At 44.9% G+C, this 20,163-nt stretch overlaps 1 protein-coding gene across 1 annotated transcript; it reads left to right on the top strand.

Moving 5' to 3' along the window:
• The first annotated feature begins 392 nt into the window (after window positions 1–392).
• Window positions 393–14,010, top strand: mkrn2 (makorin, ring finger protein, 2). The gene is made up of 9 exons (XM_083940081.1): window positions 393–497; window positions 3,581–3,709; window positions 4,356–4,486; window positions 8,833–9,155; window positions 9,253–9,318; window positions 10,248–10,396; window positions 10,518–10,628; window positions 13,508–13,652; window positions 13,730–14,010. The coding sequence occupies exons 1-9, from the start codon at window positions 472–474 to the stop codon at window positions 13,913–13,915; spliced, it is 1,266 nt and encodes a 421-aa protein (XP_083796207.1). The 5' UTR covers window positions 393–471; the 3' UTR covers window positions 13,916–14,010.
• The last annotated feature ends 6,153 nt before the right edge of the window (window positions 14,011–20,163 follow it).

The raw sequence follows: 20,163 nt of genomic DNA, 5'->3' as shown, positions 1-20,163 counted from the left end.
GTTTTTTAATGTTTTTAATGTTTTAATTTAATGTTTTTTAATGTTTTAAATGTTTTATTTTAATGTTTTTAATGTTTTTATTTTTTTTAAATGTTTTATTTTAATGTTTTTAATGTTTTTATTATTTTTTAAATGTTTTATTTTAATGTTTTTAATGTTTTTTTTAATGTTTTAATGTTTTTAATGTTTTATTTTTATGTTTTTAATGTTTTATTTTGTAAAAAAAACAGAATTTTTAACAATTTAACTTTTACCGAATTCATTTAAAATATTTTTAAATCAATAAAATTATTAAAAATCATATTTTTTAAAACAATTACCGGATGTTGCGTCATGGCTCCTCCCGTCCGTCCGCCCGTCTCAAAAACCCGGAACCTTTGTGCTGCCTTTGTGTCCCGTCGGAGGACTTTAGACCGCGACACCCACGGCGGAAACCTCTCCGAGCGGCCGCCAAATCCCCGCGAGGACACGATGAGCACGAGACAGGTGACGTGCAGGTGAGTGCGCGAGACAGACAGACACACAGACAGGTGAGAGACAGACAGACAGGTAGGTGGGGCACGCGCCTGTCTGTCGCACCGAGCTAACGGCGGCTAACGCGCTAGCTACGTAGCTAACGCGTTAGCCGCCGTTAGCTCGCGTGCCCGCTCCTTTCAGGGGGCGGCGCGTGACGTCAGAGCCGCGGTCACCCCGGCGACCGTTGACGTGACGTCACGGGAGCAAATAAACAAACATGTAAACAGAAGAAAACGCGACATGTGGTTCCGGAAGCAGACTGCGGGGCACTTCCGGGTCCCGGAAGTTCTTTATTTATGGAAATATTTTGACTTTCGTCCGACATTTTTATCGGAATCATACAAAAATATTACGATTTTTTTCTCAATCTTCCGACTATTTTATCGGAATATTGCGACATTTTTTGTCAATCTTCCCACTTTTTTATCGGAATATTGCGACTTTTTTTGTCGAAATCATACAAAAATATTACGATTTTTTCCCTCAAAATCTTCAGATTTTGTTATCGGAATATTGCGACTTTTTGCTCAAAATCTTACGAAAAAATTACGACTTTTTGCTCAATCTTCCGAGTCTTTTATCGGAATATTGCGACTTTTTGCTCAAAATCTTTACGAAAATATTACGACTTTTTTCTCAATCATCTGAGTCTTTTATCGGAATTTTGCGACTTTTTTCTCAATCTTCCCACTTTTTTATCGGAATATTGCGACATTTTGCTCAAAATCTTACGAAATATTACAACTTTTTTCTCAATCTTCCCACTTTATCGGAATATTACGACTTTTTTCTTAAAATCGTCCAATTTTTTTATCGGAATATTACTACTTTTTGTTCAAAATCTTCCGATTTTTTTTTATTGGAATATTGCGACTTTTTTTGTCAAAATCTTATATATTATTATTGTTGTTATTATTCCCTGCGTCTCGTCTCGCAGGTATTATTATGGTTGTTTTTATTCCCTGCGTCTCATCTTGCAGGTATTATTAATATTATTGTTGTTATTATTCCCTGCGTCTCGTCTTGCAGGTATTATTAATATTATTGTTGTTATTATTCCCTGCGTCTCGTCTCGCAGGTATTATTAATATTATTGTTGTTATTATTCCCTGCGTCTCGTCTCGCAGGTATTATTATTATGGTTATTATTCCCTGCGTCTCGTCTTGCAGGTATTATTATGGTTGTTATTATTCCCTGCGTCTCGTCTTGCAGGTATTATTATGGTTGTTATTATTCCCTGCGTCTCGTCTTGCAGGTATTATTATGGTTGTTATTATTCCCTGCGTCTCGTCTTGCAGGTATTATTGTTGTTCTAATTATTCCCTGCGTCTCGTCTTGCAGGTATTATTATGGTTGTTATTATTCCCTGTGTCTCGTCTTGCAGGGATCATTGTTGTTGTTGTTGTTGTTGTTTTTATTCCCTGCGTCTCGTCCCGCAGGTATCAATGTTGTTGTTATTATTCCCTGCGTCTCGTCTTGCAGGTATTATCATGGTTGTTATTATTCCCTGCGTCTCGTCTTGCAGGTATTATTATGGTTATTAATCCCTGCGTCTCGTCTTGCAGGTATTATTATGGTTATTATTCCCTGCGTCTCGTCTCGCAGGTATTATTATTGTTGTTGTTATTCCCTGCGTCTCGTCTTGCAGGTATTAATATTATCATGGTTGTTATTATTCCCTGCGTCTCGTCTCGCAGGTATTATTATGGTTGTTATTCCCTGCGTCTCGTCTTGCAGGTATTAATATTATCATGGTTGTTATTATTCCCTGCGTCTCGTCTTGCAGGTATTATTAATATTATTGTTATTATTCCCTGCGACTCGTCTTGCAGGTATTATTATTATTGTTATTATTCCCTGCGACTCGTCTTGCAGGTATTATTATCGTTATTATTCCCTGCGTCTCGTCTTGCAGGTATTATTATTGTTGTTATTATTCCCTGCGTCTCGTCTTGCAGTTAATATAATGGTTATTATTCCCTGCGTCTCGTCTTGCAGGTATTATTATTGTTGTTAATATTCCCTGCGTCTCGTCTTGCAGGTATTATTATTGTTGTTATTATTCCCTGCGTCTCGTCTTGCAGGTATTATAATGGTTGTTATTAATCCCTGCGTCTCGTCTTGCAGGTATTATTATTGTTGTTAATATTCCCTGCGTCTCGTCTTGCAGGTTTTATTATTGTTGTTATTATTCCCTGCGTCTCGTCTTGCAGGTATTCATATGGTTATTATTCCCTGCGTCTCGTCTTGCAGGTAATATAATGGTTATTATTCCCTGCGTCTCGTCTTGCAGGTATTATTAATATTGTTGTTATTATTCCCTGCGTCTCGTCTTGCAGGTATTATAATGGTTGTTATTAATCCCTGCGTCTCGTCTTGCAGGTATTATTATTGTTGTTAATATTCCCTGCGTCTCGTCTTGCAGGTCTTATTAATATTGTTATTATTCCCTGCGTCTCGTCTTGCAGGTATTATTATTGTTGTTATTATTCCCTGCGTCTCGTTTTGCAGGTTTTATTATCGTTTTTTTTTTTATTCCCTGCGTCTCGTCTTGCAGGTATTATCATGGTTGTTATTAATCCCTGCGTCTCGTCTTGCAGGTATCATTAATATTGTTGTTAATATTCCCTGCGTCTCGTCTTGTAGGTATTATTATCGTTGTTATTATTCCCTGCGTCTCGTCTCGCAGGTATTATTATGGTTGTTAATATTCCCTGTGTCTCGTCTTGCAGGTATTATTATTATTGTTGTTATTATTCCCTGCGTCTCGTCTCGCAGGTATTATTAACATCGTTGTTGTTATTATTCCCTGCGTCTCGTCTTGCAGGGATCATTGTTGTTGTTGTTGTTGTTGTTATTCCCTGCGTCTCGTCTTGCAGGTATTATTAACATCGTTGTTGTTATTATTCCCTGCGTCTCGTCTCGCAAGTATTATTATTGTTGTTATTATTCCCTGCGTCTCGTCTTGCAGGGATCATTGTTGTTGTTGTTGTTGTTATTCCCTGCGTCTCGTCTTGCAGGTATTATTGTTGTTGTTATTAATCCCTGCGTCTCGTCTGACAGGTACTTCCTCCACGGCGTGTGCAGGGAGGGGCCCCGCTGCCTGTTCTCTCACGACCCGACCACGAGCAAACCCTCGACCATCTGCAAGTTCTACCAGAGGGGAGTGTGCGCCTACGGCGAGCGCTGCAGGTAACAACGCACCCAGAGAAAAGTCGCAGTATTCCGATCAAAAAGTTGCGATATTCTGATAAAAGAGTCAGAAGACAGAGATAACTCCCACCTGACGGACGGGTATGATGCTAACGGGGTATTACGACTTTCTTAATCTTCGGACTTCGTCATCGGAATCTTGCGACTTTTGTCAAAATCTTACAAAATAGTACGACTTTTTGCTCAAAATCCTTAAATTTTTTTTTATTGGAATATTGCGACTTTTTGCTAAAAATCTTCAGACTTATTCATCGGAATATTGCGACGTTTTTCTCAATCTTCCAACTCTTTTATCGGAATATTGCGACTTTCTAATCAAAATCTTACATAAACATTACGGACTTGTTTCTCAGTCTTCCTACTGTTTTATCGGAATATTGCGACTTTTTCATTGGAATATTGCGACTTTTGCTCAAAATCTTACAAAATATTACGACTTTTTCCTCAATCTTCCGACTTTTTTATCGGAATATTGCGACTTTTTGCTCAAAATCTTCTGACTATTTTTATCGGAATATTGCGACTTTTTTGCTCAATCTTCCGACTGTTTTATCGGAATATTGCGACTTTTTGCTCAAAATCTTCTGACTTTTTTTATCGTAATATTACGACTTTTTGTTTTCAGGTATGACCACGTCAAGTCGACGCCTCGGGGAGGGGGCGGAGCTCCGGAGGATCACGTGAGCATGGGCGGAGTTGGGGGCGTGGCCTCGGGCCGGGGCGGAGCCAAGAAGACGCCGGTCCTCAGGGAGAGAGGTGGGTCCCCTTTTAGCTAGGTCCCGTTCTTTAGCTAGGTCCCGTTCTTTAGCTAGGTCCCGTCTTTAGCTAGGTCCCGTCCTTTAGCTAGGTCCCGTCCTTTAGCTAGGTCCCGTCCTTTAGCTAGGTTCCGTCCTTTAGCTAGGTCCAGTCCTTTAGCTAGGTCCCGTCCTTTAGCTAGGTCCCGTACTTTAGCTAGGTCCAGTCCTTTAGCTAGGTCCCGTCCTTTAGCTAGGTCCCGTTCTTTAGCTAGGTCCCGTCCTTTAGCTAGGTCCCGCCCTTTAGCTAGGTCCCGTCCTTTAGCTAGGTCCCGTCTTTTAGCTGGGTCCCGTACTTTAGCTAGGTCCCGTACTTTAGCTAGGTCCCGTTCTTTAGCTAGGTCCAGTCCTTTAGCTAGGTCCCTCTTTAGCTAGGTCCCTTCTTTTAGCTAGGTCCCGGTTTTTAGCTAGGGCCCGTCCTTTAGCTAGGTCCCGTACTTTAGCTAGGTCCCGTACTTTAGCTAGGTCCCGTCTTTTAGCTAGGTCTCGTTCTTTAGCTAGGTCTCGTTCTTTAGCTAGGTCCCGTCCTTTAGCTAGGTCCCTCTTTAGCTAGGTCCCGTCTTTTAGCTAGGTCCCGGTTTTTAGCTAGGGCCCGTCCTTTAGCTAGGTCCCGTACTTTAGCTAGGTCCCGTACTTTAGCTAGGTCCCGTCTTTTAGCTAGGTCTCGTTCTTTAGCTAGGTCTCGTTCTTTAGCTAGGTCCCGTCCTTTAGCTAGGTCCAGTCCTTTAGCTAGGTCCCGTCCTTTAGCTAGGTCCAGTCCTTTAGCTAGGTCCCGTCCTTTAGCTGGGTCCCGTCCTTTAGCTAGGTCCAGTCCTATAGCTAGGTCCCGTCCTTTAGCTAGGTCCCGTCCTTTAGCTAGGTCCAGTCCTTTAGCTAGGTCCCGTCCTTTAGCTAGGTCCCGTCCTTTAGCTAGGTCCCGTCCTTTAGCTAGGTCCCGTTCTTCAGCTAGGTCCCGTCCTTTAGCTAGGTCCCGTCCTTAAGCTAGGTCCCGTCCTTTAGCTAGGTCCCGTCCTTTAGCTAGGTCCAGTCCTTTAGCTAGGCCGTCCTTTAGCTAGGTCCCGTCCTTTAGCTAGGTCCCGTCCTTTAGCTAGGTCCTGTCCTTTAGCTAGGTCCCGTCCTTTAGCTAGGTCCCTTCCTTTAGCTAGGTCCCTTCCTTTAGCTAGGTCCCGTCCTTTAGCTGGGTCCCGTCCTTTAGCTAGGTCCCGTCCTTTAGCTAGGTCCCGTCTTTAGCTAGGTCCCGTCCTTTAGCTAAGTCCCGTCCTTTAGCTAGGTCCCGTCCTTTAGCTAGGTCCCGTCCTTTAGCTAGGTCCAGTCCTTTAGCTAGGTCCCGTCCTTTAGCTAGGTCCCTTCCTTTAGCTAGGTCCCGTTCTTTAGCTAGGTCCCGTCTTTTAGCTAGGTCCCGTCCTTTAGCTAGGCCCCGTTCTTTAGCTGGGTCCCGTCCTTTAGCTAGGTCCCGTCCTTTAGCTAGGTCCCGTCCTTTAGCTAGGTCCAGTCCTTTTAGCTAGGTCCTGTCCTTTAGCTAGGTCCAGTCCTTTAGCTAGGTCCCGTTCTTTAGCTAGGTCCCGTCCTTTAGCTAGGTCCAGTCCTTTTAGCTAGGTCCTGTCCTTTAGCTAGGTCCAGTCCTTTAGCTAGGTCCTGTCCTTTAGCTAGGTCCCGTCCTTTAGCTAGGTCCCGTGCTTTAGCTAGGTCCCGTCCTTTAGCTAGGTCCCGTCCTTTAGCTAGGTCCAGTCCTTTAGCTAGGTCCCCTTTTAGCTAGATCCCATCCTTTAGCTAGGTCCTGTCCTTTAGCTAGGTCCCGTCCTTTAGCTAGGTCCCGTCCTTTAGCTAGGCTGTCCTTTAGCTAGGTCCCGTCCTTTAGCTAGGTCCAGTCCTTTAGCTAGGCCGTCCTTTAGCTAGGTCCCGTTCTTTAGCTAGGTCCCGCCCTTTAGCTAGGTCCCGTCCCTTAGCTAGGTCCCGTCCTTTAGCTAGGTCCAGTCCTTTAGCTAGGTCCCGTCCTTTAGCTAGGTCCCGTTCTTTAGCTAGGTCCCGTCCTTTAGCTAGGTCCCGTCCTTTAGCTAGGCCGCGTCTTTTAGCTAGGTCCCGTCCTTTAGCTAGGTCCCGTCCTTTAGCTAGGCCCCGTCCTTTAGCTTGGTCCCGTCCTTTAGCTAGGTCCCGTCCTTAAGCTAGGTCCAGCCCTTTAGCTAGGCCGTCCTTTAGCTGGGTCCCGTCCTTTAGCTAGGTCCCGTCCTTTAGCTAGGTCCCGTCCCTTAGCTAGGTCCCGTCCTTAAGCTAGGTCCCGTCCTTTAGCTAGGTCCAGTCCTTTAGCTAGGTCCAGTCCTTTAGCTAGGTCCCCGTCCTTTAGCTAGGTCCCGTCCTTTAGCTAGGTCCCGTCCTTTAGCTGGGTCCCGTCCTTTAGCTAGGTCCCTTCCTTTAGCTAGGTCCCGTCCTTTAGCTAGGTCCAGTCCTTTAGCTTGGTCCCGTCCTTTAGCTAGGTCCCGTCCTTTAGCTAGGTCCAGTCCTTTAGCTAGGTCCCGCCCTTTAGCTAGGTCCAGTTCTTTAGCTAGGTCCCGTCCTTTAGCTAGGTCCCGTCCTTTAGCTAGGTCCCGTTTTTTAGCTAGGTCTCGTCCATTAGCTAGGTTCCGTCTTTAGCTAGGTTCCGTCTTTAGCTAGGTCCCGTCCTTTAGCTAGGTCCCGTCCTTTAGCTAGGTCCCGTCCTTTAGCTGGGTCCCGTCCTTTAGCTAGGTCCCGTCCTTTAGCTAGGTCCCCTTTTAGCTAGGTCCCCTTTTAGCTAGGTCCCGTCCTTTAGCTAGGTCCCGTCCTTTAGCTAGGTCCCCTTTTAGCTAGGTCCAGTTCTTTAGCTAGGTCCCGACCTTTAGCTAGGTCCCGTTCTTTAGCTAGGTCCTGTCTTTTAGCTAGGTCCCGTTCTTTAGCTAGGTCCCGACCTTTAGCCAGGTCCCGTCCTTTAGCTAGGTCCCGTTCTTTAGCTAGGTCCCGTTCTTTAGCTAGGTCCCGTCCTTTAGCTAGGTCCCGTCCTTTAGCTAGGTACCGTCCTTTAGCTAGGTCCCGTCCTTTAGCTAGGTCCCGTCCTTTAGCTAGGTCCCGTCCTTTAGCTAGGTCCAGTCCTTTAGCTGGGTCCCGTCCTTCAGCTAGGTCCAGTCCTTTAGCTAGGTCCCGTCCTTTAGCTAGGTCCCGTTCTTTAGCTAGGCCCCGTCCTGTAGCTAGGCCCCGTTCTTTAGCTAGGTCCCGTCCTTTAGCTGGGTCCCGTTCTTTAGCTAGGTCCCGTTCTTTAGTTAGGTCCCGTCCTTTAGCTAGGTCCAGTCCTTGAGGTGGGTCCAGTCCTTTAGCTAGGTCCCGTCCTTTAGCTGGGTCCAGTCCTTTAGCTAGGTCCAGTCCTTTAGCTAGGTCCAGTCCTTTAACTAGGTCCCGTCCTTTAGCTAGGTCCCGTCCTTTAGCTAGGTCCCGTCCTTTAGCTAGGTCCCGTCCTTTAGCTAGGTCCCGTCCTTTAGCTAGGCCCCGTCCTTTAGCTAGGTCCCGTTCTTTAGCTAGGTCCCGTTCTTTAGCTAGGTCCCCTTTTAGCTAGGACCCGTCTTTTAGCTAGGTCCCGTTCTTTAGCTAGGTCCCGTCCTTTTTAGCTGGGTCCCGTCCTTTAGCTAGGTCCAGTCCTTTAGCTAGGTCCCCTTTTAGCTAGGTCCCGTCCTTTAGCTAGGTCCCCTTTTAGCTAGGTCCCGTCCTTTAGCTAGGTCCCGTCCTTTAGCTAGGTCCCCTTTTAGCTAGGTCCCGTCCTTTAGCTAGGTCCCCTTTTAGCTAGGTCCCGTCCTTTAGCTAGGTCCCGTCCTTTAGCTAGGTCCCGTCCTTTAGCTAGGCCCCGTCCTTTAGCTGGGTCCCGTCCTTTAGCTAGGTCCCGTCATTTAGCTAGGTCCCGTCCTTTAGCTAGGCCTTCCTTTAGCTAGGTCCCGTCCTTTAGCTAGGTCCCGTCCTTTAGCTAGGTCCCGTCCTTTAGCTAGGTCTCGTCCTTTAGCTAGGCCGTCCTTTAGCTAGGTCCCGTCCTTTAGCTAGGTCCCGTCCTTTAGCTAGGTCCCGTTCTTTAGCTAGGCCCCGTCCTTTAGCTAGGTCTCGTCCTTTAGCCGGGTCCCGTTCTTTAGCTAGGTCCCGTCCTTTAGCTAGGCCCCGTCCTTTAGCTAGGTCCCGTCCTTTAGCTAGGTCCCGTCTTTTAGCTAGGTCCCGTCTTTTAGCTAGGTCCCGTTCTTTAGCTAGGTCCCGTTCCTTAGCTAGGTCCCGTCCTTTAGCTAGCTAACACCCTCATGTCCGTCTCTCCTATCTGTCCCTCAGTCCCCGGCGTGGACAGCGTGTACGGGGGTCCAGTGGACAGTCTGAGTCCAGAGGTCGCGGCGGCGGCGGCTGCAGCTCCCCCCCACTCGTACGTGGAAGCCATCAGGACGGGTCTGGACGCCTCGGCGCAGGATCAAGGAGCCCCGCCCCCCTCCGCGCTGGGCGGCGCCTACCCGAACCCCCCGCCGCTGTGCCCCTACGCCGCCGCCGGCTACTGCTACTTCGAGGACAACTGCACGTACCTGCACGGCGACCTGTGCGAGGTGTGCGGGCTGCGGGCGCTCCACCCCGCCGACCCCGAGCAGCGGCGGGTCCACGAGAAGGTGCGCACCTTAACCGGACCGCAGGTGCAGGTGCAGGTGCAGGTGGTCTAGTCTTAACCCCCCTGTGACACCCGTCTGTCTGTCTGTCTGTCTGCAGGCGTGTCTGCTGGCGTTCGAGCGCGACATGGAGAAGGCGTTCGCGGCCCAGCTGAGCCAAGACAAGGTGGGTCCACGCCGGCGTACGGTTGGGTCCACGCCGGCGTACGGTTGCGACTCTTTTGTTGAAAACGTACATAAATATTACGACTTTTTTAGCGGAATATTGCAACTTTTTTGTCAAAATCGTACAAAAATATTACAACTTTTTTCTCAATCTTCTGACTTTTTCATCGGAATATTGCGACTTTTTCATCGGAACATTGCGACTTTTTCTCAGTCTTCTTACAGTTTTATCGGAATATTGTGACTTTTTGTCAAAATCTTAAAAAAACATCCACGACTTTTTTCTCAATCTTCTGACTTTTTTATTGGAATTTTGCGACTTTTTTGTCAAACTTTTACAAAAATATTACAACTTTTTTTCCCACTCTTCCGACTGTTTTATCGTAATATTGCGACTTTTTCTCAGTCTTCTCACAGTTTTATCGGAATATTGCGACTTTTTTGTTGAAATCATTCAAAAGTATTACGACTTTTTTCCCACTCTTCCGACTATTTTATCGGAATATTGCGACTTTCTTCCCACTCTTCCGACTCTGTTTTCGTAATATTGCGATTTTTTTGTCAGAATCTTCCGACTTTTTCATCGGAATATTGCGACTTTTTTTCTCAATCTTCCGTCTCATTTATCGGAATATTGCGACTTTTTGTCAAAATCTTACAGAAACATTAACAACTTTTTTCTCAATCTTCATCGGAATATTACGACTTTTTCTCAGTCTTCTTACAGATTTACCGGAATACGACTTTTCTTAACGACTTTTTTCCCACTCTTCCGACTCTTTCATCGTAACATTGCTACTTTTTGCTCAAAATCTCACGAAATATGACAATTTTTTTTTTTCAATCTTCCGACTCTTTTTTTCGTAACATCCCGACTTTTTTCTCGCGTACCCCTTTACGCTAACCCCCCCCCCTCCCCCTTGTGTCCAGGTGTGCTCCATCTGCATGGAGCTGGTGGTCCAGAAGCCGAACCCGTCGGACCGACGCTTCGGCATCCTGTCGTCCTGCTGCCACACCTTCTGCCTGGCGTGCATCCGGCAGTGGCGTTGCACCCGCAACTTCAGCAACAAGATCATCAAGTGAGTCGTCCCCCGCCGCCGTCGCCACCGCGTCGCACCTTAACGTTTCCAGGTTCCACGTCCTGTCGTCCCTCAGTCCGCGCGTTCCCCCCACGTTAGCGTCTCTGTCTCCGTCCCCCAGGTCGTGTCCCGAGTGCCGGGTCGCCTCGGAGTTCGTGATCCCCTCGGCGCACTGGGTGGAGGACCAGGAGGAGAAGGACCACCTGGTGGAGGTGTTCAAGTCCGGAGTCAGGTGAGAGCCGCCGGGCCAACGCGCCGAGTCCAGGTACATGCTGTCACGTAGAAGGCGTTTGCGGCGCAGCAGAGCCAAGACAACGCAGGTCCACGCTGGCGCACGGTTACGACTTTTTTGTCAAAATCGTACAAAAATACGACTTTTTTGTTAAAATCGTACAAAGATATTACCACTTTTTTTTCTCAATTTTCCGACTATTTTATCGGAATATTGCGACTTTTTTGTTGAAATCGTACAAAGATTTTACCACTTTTTTTCTCAATTTTCCGACTATTTTATCGGAATATTGCGACTTTTTTGTTGAAATCGTACAAAGATTTTACCACTTTTTTTCTCAATTTTCCGACTATTTTATCGGAATATTGCGACTTTTTTGTTGAAATCGTACAAAGATTTTACCACTTTTTTTCTCAATTTTCCGACTATTTTATCGGAATATTGCGACTTTTTTGTTGAAATCGTACAAAGATTTTACCACTTTTTTTCTCAATTTTCCGACTATTTCATCGGAATATTGCGAATTTTTTCTCAATCTTCCAACTCTTTTTTCTGAATATTGCGACTTTTTTGTTGAGATCGTACAAAAATATTACGACTTTTTTGTCAAACTCCTCCGACTTTTTCATCGGAATATTGCGACTTTTTCTCAGTTTTCTTACAGTTTTATCGGAATATTGCGAGTTTTTTCTCAAAATCCTCCGACTCTTTTATTGGAATATTGCGACTTTTTTGTTGAAATCGTACAAAAATGTCACAACTTTTTTCTCAGTCTTCCGACTATTTTATCGGAATATTGCGACTTTTTTGTTGAAATCGTACAAAGATTTTACCACTTTTTTTCTCAATTTTCCGACTATTTTATCGGAATATTGCGACTTTTTTGTTGAAATCGTACAAAGATTTTACCACTTTTTTTCTCAATTTTCCGACTATTTTATCGGAATATTGCGACTTTTTTGTTGAAATCGTACAAAGATTTTACCACTTTTTTTCTCAATTTTCCGACTATTTCATCGGAATATTGCGAATTTTTTCTCAATCTTCCAACTCTTTTTTCTGAATATTGCGACTTTTTTGTTGAGATCGTACAAAAATATTACGACTTTTTTGTCAAACTCCTCCGACTTTTTCATCGGAATATTGCGACTTTTTCTCAGTTTTCTTACAGTTTTATCGGAATATTGCGAGTTTTTTCTCAAAATCCTCCGACTCTTTTATTGGAATATTGCGACTTTTTTGTTGAAATCGTACAAAAATGTCACAACTTTTTTCTCAGTCTTCCGACTATTTTATCAGAATATTGCGACTTTTTTGTTGAGATCGGAAAAAAATATTACGACTTTTTTCTCAAAATCCTCCGACTTTTTTATCGGAATATTGCGACTTTTTCTCAGTCTTCTTACAGTTTTATCGGAATACTGCGACTATTTTTGTTGAGATTGTACAAAAATAATACGACTTTTTTCTCAATCTTCCGACTATTTTATCGGAATATTGCGACTTTTTTGTTGAAATCGTACAAAGATTTTACCACTTTTTTTCTCAATTTTCCGACTGTTTTATCAGAATATTGCGACTTTTCGCTCAAAATCCTCCGACTGTTTTATCGTAATATTGCAACTTTTTTCTCAATCTTCCAACTCTTTAATCGGAATATTGCGACTTTTTTTCACAATCCTCCGAATTTTTTATCGGAATATTGCGACTTTTTGCTCAAAATCTTCCAACTTTTTTATCGGAATCTCGCGACTTTTTTGTTGAAATCGTACAAAAATATTACGACATTTTTCTCAATTTTCCAACTATTTAATCGGAATATTGCGACTTTTTTCCCAAAATCTTCCAACTCTTTTTTCTGAATATTGCAACTTTTTTGTTGAAATCGTACAAAAATGTCACGACTTTTTTCTCAGTCTTCCGACTATTTTATCGGAATATTGCGACCTTTTCTCAGTCTTCTAACTGTTTTATCGGAATATTGCGACTTTTTTGTTGAGATCGGAAAAAAATATTACGACTTTTTTCTCAATCTTCCAACTCTTTTATCGGAATATTGCGACTTTTTTGTTGAGATCGTACAAAAATATTACAACTTTTTTGTCAAAATCGTTCAAAGATATTACGACTTTTTTCTCAATCTTCCGATTATTTTATCGTAATATCGCGACTTTTTTCTCAAAATCTTCCGACTTTTTCATCGGAATATTGCGACTTTTTCTCAGTCTTCCGACTATTTTTTCGTAATATTGCGACTTTTTTCCCAAAATCTTCCGACTTTTTCATCAGAATATTACAACTTTTTTCTCAATCTTCTGACTATTTTATCGGAATCTTGCGACTTTTTTGTTGAAATCGTACAAAAATATTACGACTTTTTTCTCAATTTTCCAACTATTTAATCGGAATATTGCGACTTTTTTCCCAAAATCTTCCAACTCTTTTATCGGAATCTTGCAACTTTTTGGTTGAGATCGTACAAAAAACTTACGACTTTTTTGTTGAAATCGTACAAAAATGTCACGACTTTTTTCTCAGTCTTCCGACTTTTTTTAATCGGAATATTGCGACTTTTTTTTGAAATCGTACAAAAATATTCCGACTGTTTTCTCAAAATATTCCGACTTTTTCATCGGAATATTACGACCTTTTTCTCAATCTTCCGACTATTTTATCGGAATATTGCGACTTTTTCTCAGTCTTCTGACTATTTTTCCGTGATATTGTCACTTTTTTCTCAAAATCCTCCGACTCTTTTATCGGAATACTGCGACTTTTTTGTTGAAATCGTTCAAAAATGTCACGACTTTTTCTCACTTTTCCGACTGTTTTATCGTAATATTGCGACTTCCCACCCCCCCCCCCCTTTGTCTCCGCAGCAAGAAGTCCTGCAAGTACTTCGATCAGGGTCGGGGCTCGTGTCCGTTCGGCGGGAAGTGCCTCTACCTCCACGCGTTCCCCGACGGCACGCGGGCGGAACCGGAGCGTCCGCGGAAGCAGCTGAGCTCCGAGGGAAACGTCCGGGTAAGAACCAGGAACCGCACGCCGGTTCGATGCCCGCCGGCGGGTCGGTTAACCCCGTTCTCCCCTTGTGTCCGCAGTTCATGAACAACGTGCGCCTGTGGGACTTCATCGAGGAGCGCGAGCAGCGGCCGGCGGCGGCGGCGGACGACGACGACATGGCGGAGCTGAGGGAGCTCTTCCTGCAGATGTCGGCGACGGGCCGAGACGAGGCCGAGGCCCCCCCCCACGCCGCCGCCCACGCTGCCGCCGCCGCGGACCAGTAGAGGGGCGGCGTCCGGACGGCGACGGCAGAAATTGTTTTTTCCGACATTTAATTTAACGTGTAAATAAGTAAATACAGAGTCAGTGTGGAATCGAACCGTGGTTGTTGTCGTTCTTTCGGTCGGCGGCGAGACCGGGTACGCCGGGTCCACCGTAGACCGGGTCCTCATAAAACTTACAGTGGTCAGTGAACGCAACACTGCTAGTGTAAACTGGGTACACTGAGTGTAACACTTCCATTAGGTCAGTGAATGCAACACTTCCTTGAGGTCAAAGAACATAACATGTCCAATGGTCAGTGAACGCAACACTTCCATGAGGTTAGTGTCGGGAACATGTCCAGGGGGTCCTCATAAAATTTAAAGAGGTCAGTGAACGCAACACTGCTAGTGTAGACTGGGTACTCACGTACACCGGGGTCAGTGAACACAACACATCAGATGGGGTCTTTGAACGCAACACATGCAGAGGTCAGTGAACACAACACGTTCAGGGGTCAGTGAACGCAACACGTCCAGAGGTCAAAGAACATAACATGTCCAATGGTCAGTGAACGCAACACTTCTATGAGGTCAGTGTTGGCAACATGTCCAGGGGGTTCTCATAAAATTTAAAGAGGTCAGTGAACGCAACACTGCTAGTGTAGACCGGGTACTCACGTTCACCGGGGTCAGTGAACACAACACATCAGATGGGGTCTTTGAACGCAACACTGCTAGTGGTCGGTGAATGCAACATGCCCAGAGGTTAGTGAACGCAACACGTCCAGGATGTCAGTGAACGCAACATGTCCAGAGGTCAGTGAACGCAACACGTCCAGAGGTCAGTGAACGCAACACGTCCAGAGGTCAGTGAATGCAACACGTCCAAGGGTCAGTGAACGCAACACATCCAGAGGTCAGTGAAAGCAACAAAACCAGAGGTCACCGAACGCAACACTTCTAGTAGTCAGTGAACGCAACATGTCCAGAGGTCTTTGAACACAACACTTCCATGAAGTCAGTGAACGCAACACTGCTTATGGTCAGTGAACGCAACACTGCTTATGGTCAGTGAACACAACACTTCCATGAGGTCAGTGAACGCAACACGTCCAGAGGTCAGTGAACGCAACTGTGGCTGTTGTTAGCCAGGTGTGTGTGCTGGTGTTAGCCAGGTGTGTGTGCTGGTGTTAGCCAGGTGTGTGTGCTGGTGTTAGCCAGGTGTGTGTGCTGTTGTTAGCCAGGTGTGTGTACTGTTGTTAGCCAGGTGCTACTGTTGTTAGCCAGGTGCTACTGTTGTTAGCCAGGTGTGTGTACTGTTGTTAGCCAGGTGTGTGTACTGGTGTTAGCCAGGTGTGTGTGCTGTTGTTAGCCAGGTGTGTGTGCTGTTGTTAGCCAGGTGCTACTATTGTTAGCCAGGTGTGTGTACTGTTGTTAGCCAGGTGTGTGTGCTGGTGTTAGCCAGGTGTGTGTACTGTTGTTAGCCAGGTGCTACTGTTGTTAGCCAGGTGTGTGTACTGTTGTTAGCCAGGTGCTACTATTGTTAGCCAGGTGTGTGTACTGTTGTTAGCCAGGTGTGTGTGCTGTTGTTAGCCAGGTGTGTGCTGTTGTTAGCCAGGTGTGTGTACTGTTGTTAGCCAGGTGTGTGTACTGGTGTTAGCCAGGTGTGTGTGCTGTTGTTAGCCAGGTGTGTGTACTGTTGTTAGCCAGGTGTGTGTGCTGTTGTTAGCCAGGTGTGTGTGCTGTTGTTAGCCAGGTGTGTGTGCTGGTGTTAGCCAGGTGTGTGTACTGGTGTTAGCCAGGTGTGTGTACTGTTGTTAGCCAGGTGTGTGTACTGTTGTTAGCCAGGTGTGTGTGCTGGTGTTAGCCAGGTGTGTGTGCTGTTGTTAGCCAGGTGTGTGCTGTTGTTAGCCAGGTGTGTGTGCTGTTGTTAGCCAGGTGCTACTGTTGTTAGCCAGGTGTGTGTGCTGTTGTTAGCCAACTTCCATGAGGTCAGTGAACGCAACATGTCCAGAGGTCAGTGAACGCAACACTTTCAGACAGAGGTCAGTGAACGCAACACTTTTAGTGGTCAATGAACGCAACACGTCCAAGAGGTCAGTGAACGCAACACTTCCAAGAGGTCAGTGAACGCAACACGTCCAGAAGTCAGTGAACGCAACACGTCCAGAGGTCAGTGAACGCAACATGTCCAAGAGGTCAGTGAACGCAACACGTCCAGAGGTCAGTGAATGCAACATGTCCAAAGGTCAATGAATGCAACACTTTCAGACAGAGGTCAGTGAACGCAACACGTCCAGTGGTCAATGAACGCAACACGTCCAAGAGGTCAGTGAACGCAACACTTCCAAGAGGTCAGTGAACGCAACACGTCCAGAAGTCAGTGAACGCAACACGTCCAGAGGTCAGTGAACGCAACACGTCCAGAGGTCAGTGAATGCAACATGTCCAAAGGTCAATGAATGCAACACTTTCAGACAGAGGTCAGTGAACGCAACATTTCCAGAGGTCAGTGAACGCAACATGTCCAGAGGTCAGTGAACGCAACATGTCCAAAGGTCAATGAATGCAACACTTTCAGACAGAGGTCAGTGAACGCAACACTTTTAGTGGTCAGTCAACACACCATGTTCAGAGGTCAGTGAACGCAACATGTCCAAAGGTCAATGAATGCAACACTTTCAGACAGAGGTCAGTGAACGCAACACTTTTAGTGGTCGGTCAACACACCTTGTCAGAGGTCAGTGAACACAACATTTCCAGAGGTCAGTGAACGCAACACGTCCAGTGGTCAATGAACGCAACACGTCCAAGAGGTCAGTGAACGCAACACTTCCAAGAGGTCAGTGAACGCAACACGTCCAGAAGTCAGTGAACGCAACACGCCCAGAGGTCAGTGAACGCAACATGTCCAAGAGGTCAGTGAACGCAACACGTCCAGAGGTCAGTGAATGCAACATGTCCAAAGGTCAATGAATGCAACACTTTCAGACAGAGGTCAGTGAACACAACATTTCCAGAGGTCAGTGAACGCAACATGTCCAAAGGTCAATGAATGCAACACTTTCAGACAGAGGTCAGTGAACGCAACACTCCTAGTGGTCAGTCAACACACCTTGTCAGAGGTCAGTGAACACAACATTTCCAGAGGTCAGTGAACGCAACACGTCCAGTGGTCAATGAACGCAACACGTCCAAGAGGTCAGTGAACGCAACACTTCCAAGAGGTCAGTGAACGCAACACATCCAGAGGTCAGTGAACGCAACACGTCCAGAAGTCAGTGAACGCAACACGTCCAGAGGTCAGTGAACGCAACACGTCCAGAGGTCAGTGAATGCAACATGTCCAAAGGTCAATGAATGCAACACTTCTAGTGGTCAGTCAACACACCATGTTCAGAGGTCAGTGAACACAACATTTCCAGAGGTCAGTGAACGCAACATGTCCAAAGGTCAATGAATGCAACACTTTCAGACAGAGGTCAGTGAACGCAACACTTCTAGTGGTCAGTCAACACACCATGTTCAGAGGTCAGTGAACACAACATTTCCAGAGGTCAGTGAACGCAACATGTCCAAAGGTCAATGAATGCAACACTTTCAGACAGAGGTCAGTGAACGCAACACTTCTAGTGGTCGGTCAACACACCTTGTCAGAGGTCAGTGAACACAACATTTCCAGAGGTCAGTGAACACAACATTTCCAGAGGTCAGTGAACGCAACACGTCCAGTGGTCAATGAACGCAACACGTCCAAGAGGTCAGTGAACGCAACACGTCCAGAAGTCAGTGAACGCAACACGTCCAGAGGTCAGTGAACGCAACATGTCCAAGAGGTCAGTGAACGCAACACGTCCAGAGGTCAGTGAACGCAACATGTCCAAAGGTCAATGAATGCAACACTTTCAGACAGAGGTCAGTGAACGCAACACGTCCAGAGGTCAGTGAATGCAACATGTCCAAAGGTCAGTGAATGCAACACTTTCAGACAGAGGTCAGTGAACGCAACACGTCCAGAGGTCAGTGAATGCAACATGTCCAAAGGTCAATGAATGCAACACTTTCAGACAGAGGTCAGTGAACGCAACACGTCCAGAGGTCAGTGAATGCAACATGTCCAAAGGTCAGTGAATGCAACACTTTCAGACAGAGATCAGTGAACGCAACACTTCTAGTGGTCAGTCAACACACCTTGTCAGAGGTCAGTGAACACAACATTTCCAGAGGTCAGTGAACGCAACATAAGACCAGCAACGGAAGGTATCCTGTCCTGTGCACTTCGAATGCTGTTTGGGCAGAAAATGCGAAAAAAATTACGAAAAAAAAGGATTCCTCTACTTTCTGGTGCCCCGTGTGAGGCACAGAAAACCCCCCAGGTCTTTGAAATGAGCTGATTGTCGGACAAACACTGGGTGAATGGTCAGGAATTTGAAGCCATGCTGTTTTGCTCTTCTTCCCTAGAGCTCACACTGCTCTGTGTCGCTCCCGACATCGTTGGTGCCCCGTGTGAGGCAAAGGAAAAACCACAGCGAGAACACAGTGCTGGTATGCTCTTTTCAAAAAAATAGGGCGGCAAGAGGCGACTGAAAAATGTGCAGAAGAAGACTAAAAATATAAATGAATGACAAAGATTAGTTTAACAAAGGCTGGAACAACAACAACAACAACAACAACAACAACAATAATCATAATAAAAACAGGTTTAAAGGGACAGTGTTGATGTCGACAGAAGACAGAAACTAACACGTTTGTTTGCCATTGGGCGTCTCTGTGTTTCGCCGGTGACGTCATGTGTCCCCTCCGCCTGAAAACGACCTAAAAACAGCCTACAACGACTCAAAACGACCTAAAACGACTAAAAACGACCTAAAACGAATAAAAACGACCTAAAAACGACTAAAAACGACCTAAAACGACTAAAAACGACCTAAAACGACTAAAAACGACCTAAAACGACCTAAAACGACCTAAAAACGACTAGAAACGACCTAAAACGATTAAAAACGCGTCTGTTTTGCGTCTGTTTGCGTTTTTTGCGTTTCTTGTGACTTTTTTGTGTTTTTTTTAGACTTTTTTGTGTTTTTTTGCATCTTTTTGCGATTTTTGCGACTTTTTTGTGTTTTTTTTGCGTTTTTTGTGTCTTTTTTTTTCGTTTTGTGTCTTTTTTGCGTTTTATTTGCATTTTTTTTTGCATTTTTTGAGACTTTTTTTGCGTTTTTTTGCGTTTTTTTCCGTTTTTTTGCGGTTTTTGAGACTTTTTTGTGGGTTTTTTGCGTTTCTTTGCGTTTTATTTGCATTTTTTTTGCATTTTTTGAGACTCTTTTTGCGTCTGTTTGCGTTTTTTTGCCGCAAAAAACGCAAAAAAAACGCAAAAAAACGCAAAAAAACGCAAAAAAACACAAAAAAACGCAAAAAAAACGCAAAAAAACGCAAAAAAACGCAAAAAAACCCACAAAAAAAGCTAAAAAAATAGGGCGGCAAGAGGCGACTGAAAAATGTGCAGAAGAAGACTAAAAATATAAATGAATGACAAAGATTAGTTTAACAAAGGCTGGAACAACAACAACAACAACAACAACAACAATAATCATAATAAAAACAGGTTTAAAGGGACAGTGTTGATGTCGACAGAAGACAGAAACTAACACGTTTGTTTGCCATTGGGCGTCTCTGTGTTTCGCCGGTGACGTCATGTGTCCCCTCCGCCTGAAAACGACCTAAAAACAGCCTACAACGACTAAAAACGACCTAAAACGACTACAAACGACCCGAAAACGCCTTAAAAACGACTAAAAAGGACCTAAAACGAATTAAAAACGACCTGAAACGACTCAAAACGACCTGAAACGACTCAAAACGACCTGAAACGACTCAAAACGACCTTAAAACGACCTTAAATGAATTAAAAACGACCCTAAAAACGATTAAAAACGACCCTAAAACGACTGAAAACGCGTCTGTTTTGCGTCTGTTGAGACTTTTTTTGTGTTTTTTTAGGTCTGTTTGCGTTTTTTGCGATTTTTGCGACTTTTTTGTGTTTTTTTTTTCTTTTTTTTGTGTTTTTTGCGTTTTATTTGCATTTTTTTGCGTTTTTTTTCTGTTTTTTTCTGTTTTTTTCCGATTTTTTCCGTATTTTTGCAAATTTTTTGTGTTTTTTTTGCGTGTTTTGTGTTTTTTTGCCGCAAAAAACGGCAAAAAACGCAAAAAAAACACAAAAAAAACAAAAAAACGCAAAAAAACCACAAAAAAAAACACCACCCGCAGGCGTA

This window comes from Echiichthys vipera (assembly GCF_963691815.1).
Source record: "Echiichthys vipera genome assembly, chromosome: Y".
NCBI lineage: Eukaryota > Metazoa > Chordata > Actinopteri > Perciformes > Trachinidae > Echiichthys > Echiichthys vipera.
Note: the sequence above shows the minus strand (reverse complement) of the source record. Positions and strands in the feature narration are given on the sequence as shown.